This window comes from Octopus bimaculoides, chromosome 6, assembly GCF_001194135.2.
Source record: "Octopus bimaculoides isolate UCB-OBI-ISO-001 chromosome 6, ASM119413v2, whole genome shotgun sequence".
Classification (NCBI taxonomy): Eukaryota; Metazoa; Mollusca; class Cephalopoda; order Octopoda; family Octopodidae; genus Octopus; species Octopus bimaculoides.
Genome location: NC_068986.1, coordinates 63,190,379 through 63,201,760, shown reverse-complemented (window position 1 = coordinate 63,201,760; position 11,382 = coordinate 63,190,379). Strand labels below are relative to the sequence as shown.

Below are 11,382 nucleotides of genomic sequence, written 5' to 3'. Positions count from 1 at the left end.
ATATAGATAGAGAGAGAGAGAGAGAGAGAGAGAGAGAGAGAGAGAAAATGTTCAAAGTAGCTACTATTTATTTGACAGCACATGCATGTAAAATATTGCCAAGTAGAACAGTAGCATTTGAAAGTAATTTAAACTAAGCACACGTTTTTATTGTCAAGTGATATTTTATTCAACCATTAGTTCTTGCTTATTTTCACTTGGAATTTCTTCTCTAAGAAATTCATTGTCATTTTTAATTTTGTCAAAAAACTGAGCCGCTTATTGGGATGATTATTTTAGTCACCTGATGGTTCCTTCCAGTACCTTGTATTATATTGTGTCTCACTCATCTAACCACACATTATTTATTACAGAAAACACTTGTTTAACTGGTATAGAAGTAGTAGGAAGACAATGAATGCATTCTACTGCAACACTAAGATTTTTTTTAGTGTGTTTTTCTTTGAAATGAACAAAAAAATTTACCATTTTTCTTCATACTTAAAGTTCGGTGTTGTCTGAACTTCTTCCAGAGAAGCCCAAAAACTCTTTACAGCAACAACTTAACTGATCAATGTTCATTACTTGCTTTCCAATCATTTAGTTGACCTTAACTGTAGACTGCTCAACACTGGGCCAAGATACGTATTTAGAATTTAACCACATAAAGTATTCTGCTTGTTCAAAGTGCTTTTTCCATAAGTCTAAGAGACATTTTCATGTAAACTTAATACTTTCTTCCCTTTTTCCTTTCATTGACCATTTTACTCTGCTGTCACAAAGCTATTTTAGAAAAGAGTAATCCTTCTTGAATCTTTTCAAGAAATGTACACACCCTTTTTGGTATTTAAAAAATAGATTAAAATTTATTTTAAAGGAAATCTTTTATCCTTTACATGTTTCAGTCATTTAACCGGCCATACTGGGGCACTGCCTTGAAGAATTTTTTTTAGCTAAGTGAATCAACTCCAGGACTTATTTATTTTTTAAAGCCTGGTACTTATTCTATCAGTCCCTTTAGCTAAACTGGAAAGTTACAGGAACGTAAATACACCAGCATTGGTTATAAAGAGGTAAAGGGGGACAATCACAGACACACATATACGACAGGATAACTTCAGTTTTTATCTACCAAATCCACTCATGAGGTTTTGGTTGGCCGAGGCTATAGCAGAAGACACTTGGTCGAGGTGCTATGCAGTGGGACTGAACGTGGAACCATGTGTTTGGGAAGCAAGCTTCTTACTACACAGCAACACTTGAGCCCTTACCAAGGGAGAGTGAAATATGAAATATCAGAGTTAGTTTATTCTAGGACGTGCCAACAACAGAATAAATTTACGCACTCAATAAAATAGCTAGAAAAACAGTTGAATTATGCAGATCAAATTGCTTTTTCAAAAAAAAACAAAAAAACTTGTTACTTAATCCAGAAGAGAGAGGGGGTGAGTGTGAGTGTGTGTGTGTATGTGTGCGTGTATGCACGCATAGTGTAAAAAAAGTGAAAACTCAGTCACAGGAGATTAGATGTTTTCATAGATGTGTGAGTGGGGGGAAAGAGGAATTAAGTATGATCCGAAAATTTCCAGCTATTCTCTGTAGCATGATTAAGACAATAAAAAATAAAGAAACACATCGGTCAATTGTCAGTGGGGAATTGTACAGGCTCCTTTAGCAAGTTTGGGGAAATGTCTGTGGGATGAGTTGAATCATCCAAGTGCTGTCATCTGTCTCTATTTTTTATGGAAAACAAATTTAATACAAGGCCTAATATTAACAGTTATTAATGTGTAAATGGATCAGAGTTCAAAGAACTCCACTGCTTTCCTCTGCCATTGAAAATTTTTTGTTACTAACTGGATTTTTTAGGGGCTATCTGGCTTTTTTTCTAGGGGTCATCTGTGTTGATATACCAATCAAAGGCAAACAATACAGAATATTAAGTTTTATGCATGTAAGTGAAGCAGTGAGTTTTAGTTTCAAATACTGATTGGATTACAGTTATGGGTATTTCATAATACACTGGCAAAATTAATAAGTATGAATAACTAGCAACTTATCAGACAAAACAGAATGGAAATCATAAGAAAATTGTTCCAGAATTCCAGAACATATGGTTCCCCTATATATATGACTGTATGGTAAGAAGCTTGCTTCCCAACCACATGGTTCTGGGTTCAATCCCACTGCATGGCTCCTTGGGCAAGTGTCTTCTACTATAGCCTCGAGCCAATTTGGTAGATGGAAACTGAAAGAAGCCTGTTGTATATATATATATATATATATATATGTTCATGTGAGTGTGTGTGTGTGTCTGTATTTGTCCCCCTGCCATTGCTTGACAACTGATGTTGGTGTGTTTAGTACCTGAAACTTAGCGGTTCAGCAAAAAAGACCAATAGAATAAGTACTAAGCTTACAAAGAATAAGTCCTGGTGTCGATTTTTTCAACTAAAGGTGGTGCTCCAACATGGCAGCAGTCAAATGACTGGAACAAGTAAAAGAGTAATAAAATAAAAGAATATACATATATGTATATAGTGTGATCACATGGCCAACCAAACTATCAGATGTTGTCACATGTTGCTGGTCACAATGCGCTTTGCATTGTTCTAGCCTTCAAATGATGTGACCCTGCTAGTTAGGTGAGCAGGCCAGTATTACCCATGGATTGAAAGGTTAACTGGAGCAACATGAAATGAAGTGTTTTGCTCAAGGACACAACATAACGCTTGGTCTGGGAATCGAACTCACAATCTAGTGACTGTGAGTGCAACACCCTAACCACTAGGTCACGTTGATTTGCTTGATTAAAATTTGTCACAGTAGTGCTCCAGCATGGCCACAGTCTAATGACTGAAACAAGAAAGAAAGAAGAAATATGTAATACACTGTGTGTGCATGTGTGTATGTATGTATGTATGTATTATTTGTGTGCGTATATATATATATATATATATATATATATATATATATATACCTACAATAGAAAAGGTTCAAATTAGGCAGACTACGATTAACACATATGGGTTTAATTAGGATAAAATAAGAATTGTCCAATCTGAAACATATATTGATATATTCGAAATATAAAAATATATGAATACTAAAACTATACATGGACATATGGATATATAGATATGTAAACAAAATAATAATAGAATATAGATAAAAATAATGAAATATAGAAAAAAGACATTTTAGAAAAATTTTAAATGTAATACAGAGAAAGTAATAGACATTAAAAGGAGTTTTGGATAGCATGTGAAAATTCTATTGGTCTTTTTTGCTGAACCACTAAGTTACAGGGATGTGAACAAACAGACACTGGTTGTCAAGCAGTGGTGGGAGACAAACACATATATATATATGAGTGTGTTTGTCTCCCACTACTGCTTGACAACCAGCGTTGGTTTGTTCACATCCCTGTAACTTAGTGGTTCAGCAAAAGAGTACAATAGAATAAGTACCAGGTTTAAACAAAAAAAGGAAGGGGGGGGTGATTCAGTCAACTAAAATTTTGTCAAGGCAGTGCCCCAGCATGGCTGTAGTCTAATCACTGTAACAGAGAAAAAATACATATAAACTGCACTTTTGATGTTGCTTAGGAAATACACACACAAAGACATACATATACTTGTATATATTCTGGATGCTTATTGGTATGTACTGGGATGTGAAGCAGTGTTCACATAGAAACTTGCATGTTTAGAAAGCATCTCTTTGGAAGAGTGTATTATTGACTAGAACTTACTTCTCTGATGTTGATTCTGATATATTTTAACAAGAGATATATTGATTTCACCTTGGTTCTTATGCTTAACATTTAATTCACTTTTTTTTACTGGCATGCTTGATGACATTTCACTATCATTTGTTATTCTAAGAGCTTCAGTTAAATAGCTTGTTGCCAGATATTCAACATTAAAAAAAAAAATCTATTACACAATGAGTAGCTAATTGTAATTCTATTAGCTATCAGCTTCAAATTTGTCATTTATTTCAATTTTTTTTTGTTATGAAACTATTAGATATTAAGTACATTTATTTGTTAAGAAAAATATTTCATAGATTTGATTATTTTAAGATGATTTACTCTTACTCATAATGATTTCTTATATATTCTGTTTTTAGATGGTTTAATCTTTTCAGGAAATCGATGGACAATAGGGAAAAAGTTATTCTCAGGCTAAAGATTTGGCCTGAATATTTGCAACAAAATGGACTTCACTAAAGGTATCCAAAGACCAGGTGGTAGAGGCAATGCTACCAACAGGTTTCTAGACAGTCTTGGTTCTCAAATTTCACTCACAAGACTTTGGTTGGCTTGAAGTTATGATAAAAGACTCTTGCATAAGGTACTGTACAGTGGAAAAGCTGAAAACAAAGAGTTGCAAAGCAAACTTAACTATGCAACCATGCCTGTAACATGTCGGCACAAGGCCATAAGTTTGCAGAAAAAAGCGTAATGTCAATTAAACTATGTAAATATCTGGAAGATGCAAAGTTAACCTTAGTATCTGAACTGTAAATGTAGGACTAAAAAAATATTATAAGGCATTTTAGTTTAGTATTTTGCCACTTTCAACAATATGTTAAAAGAACACAACAATGATGGGCCTAGAACATCAGTAGAATATGAAAACCCCACTACTTCACACTTGAGTAGTTAACGGTTGGTACAAAAGACCTCCAACACTCCAATATATTTTCTCTGTATTCATTACAGATTATACTGAAGAGTTATCTATCAGCTCTTTTTTGATTATAGATCAATGTCTATTTTTAGTAAGAGAACATAGAAAAGGTGTATGGAATATGAATAATTGAGAAGAATTACTGTTTATCAGTTTTCCCTTAGACCAAATCTAATGCAACAATTTGCTACTATAAAAGAAAGAAAAGATAAAAATACATAATGAAAAATATAAAACAACTCATACATCATGAAAATTATATTTGAGTTTATATGCAGCACTAACTGGGAGTGATTATTAATGAATCTTTATCACTTATCAGTCACTTCAATAGGTTTAGGGATTTGGGTTGCTTCCTTTACTTTTTTAATTATTATAAGAAAAATTGTATGCAAAACAACCCAACTATTAAGCAGAGAGATTATATGATATAGAAAATTCCAATCAATATTTGATCACCTTATTTATGGAGTAAAGGAATTTCAATGGAGTTATTCAGTTTGAATGTTTGCTTTTATGTTTTGAGGAATTACTTAGTAAATTATATATAATATAATTTATTCATATAATTATTCATAGATTATTAATGTTAAACAACTAACTACACACTCACATTTCATTTTAATACTTAAAAGTTTTTAGTATTGTAATTCAGTGTAGCAATGAGAAGTAGTTCTCAGAAATATTTGTTCACTTCAATACTTCCATATTTTTGTTTGAAAGAGAGATAACGGATAAGAGAATTTATATAGAGTATTTATAGGTAGGCAATATTAAAATGGAATTAAAGCAAGAGCATTTAGGAAAATAAGTCATAATTAGACCTACAATATCTATAAAGGGTACAGAAATATCATTATTACATCTTTACTTCAATCTGATTTTACCAAGCTTTTGATGCACCCCACCTTCTAATTCGGCACAGACGCTGGAGCATACATTTTAGAGCGGATACTAACCACTTAACTAAGAAGTATGAATAGCACATATTTAATGCCCTGTTAAACCCTAATTGAGCAGACCTATGATGAAAGGCTTTCCAGACTATCGAGGCTGCATCATCTACTATATTCTTGCATTTTGTTTTAAGGAAGTACGGTGTGATTTGATAAAAATTTGACTGCTAATTTTAGTAGATAGGATGTGCATATAGAGACTTCTGTAATTGATTAAATAACAAAACTAGGTTGAAAAAAATACCAACTGAATAGAATATTCTGGCAAAGAAGGATTTACCTAAACCTCAGAAATTCAGAACAGTAATCTTTTGTTTTCAAAACCACTGAAATAAATGCAGGAAATAGTCTAAACTCAAATGAACTAAAACTTAAGATTATTTGAATCTGTATAAAATAGTACTGACTGAGGTAATGAATAAATAATATCATAAATATATAATTATTAGTGCTGACTGAAGAAGATTTAGACTAATGAACAACTGAAATCAAAAAGACTGAAGGGGAAAAACAAGAATAAAGAGACAAGCATAACTGATTTACTCCTATTGATCAACACGGCACACAAAAAGTATTAATGATGGCCTCTCCATCATTATGGATGTATGAACATTCAGCTTTTGCCAAGCAACCTGCACAAATGAATTGTTTATCGTAATCAAATGTTCATGCCACACATTAGCTCATTCTCCCCATCAAATCGACGTTGTCTGAACAGATGCACTGAGTACCGCACATCAGGTATTGAAGTGATCACAGAGCAATGTGAAATGAAGTGTTTTGCTCAAGAATGCAACATACCACCTGGTCCAGGAATTGAAATTATGATCTAGTGATTGTGAGTGCAACATCCTAACCACTAAGCTATGTACTTAATAATAATAATAATATTAATAATAATAATAAATAAATAAAAAGTATATATTTAATATCAACAGCGAAAATTATTACATAAAAGAGAGATAGCATAAATATACATTTTTATTTCATCATCATATTTAATAAATAGACTTCATTTAAACTAGGCTTCATAGTCATTATGCTCAATAGCTTTAAATTAAACTAAGAGTATTTGTATGCTACATACAAAAGTTGACTACACAAAAGAGCAATCATTGATATAAGCATTATTTTACAATTTTATATTCATTTTCCTATTCTAGTAAAAATAGAAGTTTTCATAATTTGAACATTTGCATATTATTTACATGAATTGTTATTACAGTCATATATCCTGCTCAAGTTGAACAAGATATATGGCCAATATTCAACAATGAAGAATAGAACTTGCTTGTTAGCTTAGTAGACTGAGGTAAGCAGAATTATGTATCTTGCATTAAGAGTGGACCACAAACTCATAACCATATAGTGAGTATGATGAAACCTTAACCTCAAAGCCATTTTTGCAAAGCTTTATAATGGTTTAATTAGGCCAACTATTTTTTATAGAAATGAATATTTGTTTATAAATAAAACTCAGCTAACAAGTACACTAAATATACTTTATCATCATCATCAATATTATTGATTTGGTAAATCTGCATTATATATCCCCAGTTGACTTTCTGTATCATCTTTCGAATTCTAATCTAACCATTTCCCAAATTTTATAGTTTTTTTTTTTTTCTCTGCTTCTGTTAGTATACACTATCAACTCACAGCACTTACTCCACCCCAACAAGTATCTTTGAAACCCATGTTCATACCAAAATAGTTATTTCTGTTATATACACTAACCATTAGCTCTGATAGTCATAACTTCTTCAAACCACACGTTTAAAATCTTAAGGTTTCCTAACAGGCATTTCTGTTCAGCTCATTTTTTTTCATTCACCGAAGATTATTGACCATGTTACAATACTATGAAACAAATAAACCTCTATGTGATCACTTGATTAACTAAAAAAAGCAACCAGTTCTAACTCAAATCATACCCTATTGTCTTGACAAAAGAGAAAGACATGTTATACAAGGTAATCCTAGAAAGGCAAAGTGGTTAGACTATTGGACATATGATTGATTCTTGAACTGGATGGCACATTTTTTCATGGAGTAAAAAACTTCATTCTGCATAGCTCTAGTCTACATATCTGAAAATGAGCTGCATTTGCCGAAGAGAGCTGTCTCACGGGTTATTAACCCAAAATCTTGCAAATGTAAGATGTTAAAAGTTCTTTATAGCTGCAAAATATTGGACAATGAGTCTTAAGAAGACAGGATGATCATGGCTGAAATGCTTTCAGGCTTACCTAAACAACAACTGTTTGTGTTGTGCAAGTATAATTGCATGTTTCTAGATTTCATTTCATATTAAAGAATGTAAAATGATTGCCTATGTTACAGAACGGAGAACAGTTTTGAAAAAAATCATAGCTAATTCCTGTATAAATTTTCCCAAAATGCTTTAGAATATAATCTATTCACATATTAAATATTTAAACAAATAAATAGAATTGTGTATCTATGTATGTTCATATTTCTTAGTGCATGCTTTACATTCAGTTGCAAGGATGCTGGAAAGGCCAGTTGAATTACAATTCATCCATGTACTTGTGTAGAACCTGAGTGTGATGGATATGGTAAAGTTACTGACACACTCTCTCTCTCTCTCAAGGTGAAATGCCACAAATGTTATTCTAAGTTTCATGTTTCCAATCTTTCTGATTATTAGATGATAGTGAGAAAACAGGACAATCAGAAGATATTTAAAGCTGGACACATCCTCTCCTCCCTTTACTCTTACTCTTTTTACCATTTTTGATACATTTGCATTTGATCTATTTTCCCAATAGTCATTTTCACTAACCAAAATGATTCCTTGTGTCAACTTTTCCAAGCAGCTCTCATCCAATCTTCTTGAAGTTCAATTTTTTTTTTCCTAATAAAATACAATAAAAAGAAATCTCTGCTTTTAATAATAAGTACTCTTTTTTCTTCCCATTGTTCATGATAAAATATCATGAACTCTCCTGTCATTTACGACAGGAGAGCGTTCCACAATTTCTTACTGAACAACCTGCACAGATGATTTGTTAATAGTGATCAAATGTTTGTGCTGTTTTAATCAACAATGCACTATCTGGTTTTCACCATTGTGATTGTAGCACCCTAACCCCTAGGTTAACTTTTATCATTCCATCCAAAGTCAAATCAAACATATATTAATAATATACTTGAATCAGTCCAATTGCTTGTATAACTCCACCACCTTTTTACAAAATATTGGTCTTGTGCCTTAGTTGTTAGAAACATGAACATTCATTTGTGTATGTGTGTGTATATTGGTTGATTAATTCTAGATTTATAGCTCTATGTAGTTGTTTTCCCTGCAGAACCACAAGCCAAATTTTCCCTGAATCATGTTTCATCATGTTAAAACTGGAAGGAATACACTGGACTATGTATGCTTAGATATACAAAATGATGGGAGGATTGTGGTTGAAATATCTTTCATTATAAGTCTGCTCAATCAGAGTTGGCTTGGAGTTTTGGTAAACAACAACTCTCCTCAGCACACCTCTCTCTAGTCTGGTTCTTCATCTTTACACTACTGAAATAGCCACTTAGATATTAGACATTTGAGGGCTCTGCTGATTTCAGACCTTCATAACAAGGCACTCTGATATTTGTGATGATGGTAGAAATGTCCTGTTGCTTAGCACAGACCTATTACAGGATTTCGACTTAGCAATGCAAGCTAATAAATACTAACTAACAAAAAAGTCCTCATGCAACAAGCAACAATGAGCTATACCTACCTGTTTACAACAAAATGGATTGAGCCAGAAAGTTATGTGACTTTGGTATAGAGACAGGAATGTTATTATTGATCAGGTTAGCTGCTCTGGTTAACACCATCAAAACCTCATTCATAAACAGCTCAACTCTATATAAATTCTCTTATCCGTTATCTCTCTTTCAAGTATCTACTGTTGTATATATAATATCTAGCAACAATTTTCTTGGTTCACTTTAAAAATCAGCATATCTTTTTAAAGTCACATTATAACAAAGCAACAGGATTCAGATAAGAGCTCAGCAGGGAATTACATTTCCTCCAGTTATTACATAAAAAAATACACTCTGTATACATTTATACACAGTGTATGTATGTGTATATATACATATATATATGTATATATATAGCAAAACTAAAGCAGCAAAAGGAATAAAACATATTGAAGAGATAAAGGAAAAATTCATAGCATTTTAGATATTATATAATTTGAGATAGGAAACTAAGAGATTATTTTGTCATTTAATATATATATATGGGTGTATATGGTTTTTGAGTGTGTGTGTATGTGTGTCTGTGTATACACACATGTATTCTAAAACATATGTATAGTAATTTAGCTTGTTGATACTCAAATGTTTGTTTCTTCATCTAATGTAAGAAAACAAGAAGCTAAAGCAGTCAGCGTGTTGAGGAAAAAAAAATTGCACAAGAATGGAGATAAAAAATACAAACAAGAAAAAGATGACTAATATCCTGATTGCAATGCTGGAGATTATTGATTTTTAAAATACTTTTATTTATTTTTTTCTTAGTTTCTCTCTCTCTCTCTTTCTTTCTTTCTTTCTTTATAGCTTTCCAACCTTATTTTCTTTTTGAAGCCAAACATTTTGCAATATTGCTTTAATCTCCTAATAAAAAAAGGTAAATAAAGAAAAGAAACAAAATGCAAAACAAGAATCACTTATAGCAACAACAAAAATGAAATGCCAGTTATTTAGAGGAACAGAAAACAAGTGTAATGTTCAAGACAGATTAGAGCAATAAGAACTAAACAAGGTAACATTCATGGATGCTCACACAAATACAAAGATTTGCTTGTGTGTGTATGCATGTGTATGACTAAATTTACTATGCAACAACTACATAAATATCTGTGTGAGTGTGTGTGTGTGTGTGGGGGGGGTGAGTGACTGATCAAAAGATTTACATAATCTACTTAACTGTTTTAGTTTGGCTGTTTTTTTCTGTTTTCATTACTAAATACATGAGTACTACAAACAACTGATGACAACATATGATGACAACAAAAAATCATAACTGAAACAGAGAAAAGAAGAGAAGCGAATGTAACACTCAAAATAAATAATGATTCACTAGATGAAAGCCTTACTATTACAACTACTACTAACAAAACATTAGAAAATTAAGGAACCACACACAGATGCCCTACCTATATGGACACACATGCACACACACACACACAAATGCTTTTACTCAAACATAAATTGTTAGAAACTATAAACAACAAACTGGAAAGTGTTCAGAATATACCACTAGCTATCCAGTCATTGTATTAATGGAAATTTAGCACAAAAAGATGAAGCACTGAATGAAATACTTTGCAAGATTCAGTCTGATACCTCTATGTAATGAATTCACACATGACCATGGCTGATTTTTCATATTTTTTCTGATTTTTTTAATGCTTTTAATCACTCCAAGAACTATATAAATGTGTACTCGTAATATACTAGGAATACAGTCATCTAAACAATACTTACCCTCCTATATTAACTGATTTTTCCTTTTTCTCTTTAAATAAGTTAGTGATAGGAGGAGAGGGACTCTATGCTTGCAACCTGAACATTTTCAAGTATATGTATATACATATAGATATATACATATATATACATACATAGATACATACATATATACACATACACAGATACACACATATATACCCATACATAGATACATACATATATACATACATAGATACATACATAAATAC

At 32.0% G+C, this 11,382-nt stretch overlaps 1 protein-coding gene across 4 annotated transcripts in view; it reads right to left on the bottom strand.

Moving 5' to 3' along the window:
* LOC106882709 (dynamin-binding protein) overlaps nt 1-11,382 on the bottom strand; it is a 331,344-nt gene that overhangs the window by 237,406 nt on the left and 82,556 nt on the right. The window contains exon 1 of one of the 4 annotated variants that reach the window (XM_052968785.1): nt 10,593-11,303. The exons of the other annotated variants lie outside the window; for them this stretch is intronic. Within the exon in view, the coding sequence (XP_052824745.1) occupies nt 10,593-10,637 (45 nt within the window). The 5' untranslated portion in view covers nt 10,638-11,303. Of the gene's footprint in view, nt 1-10,592; nt 11,304-11,382 lie in introns of those variants that run through there. 4 annotated transcript variants of the gene reach the window in all.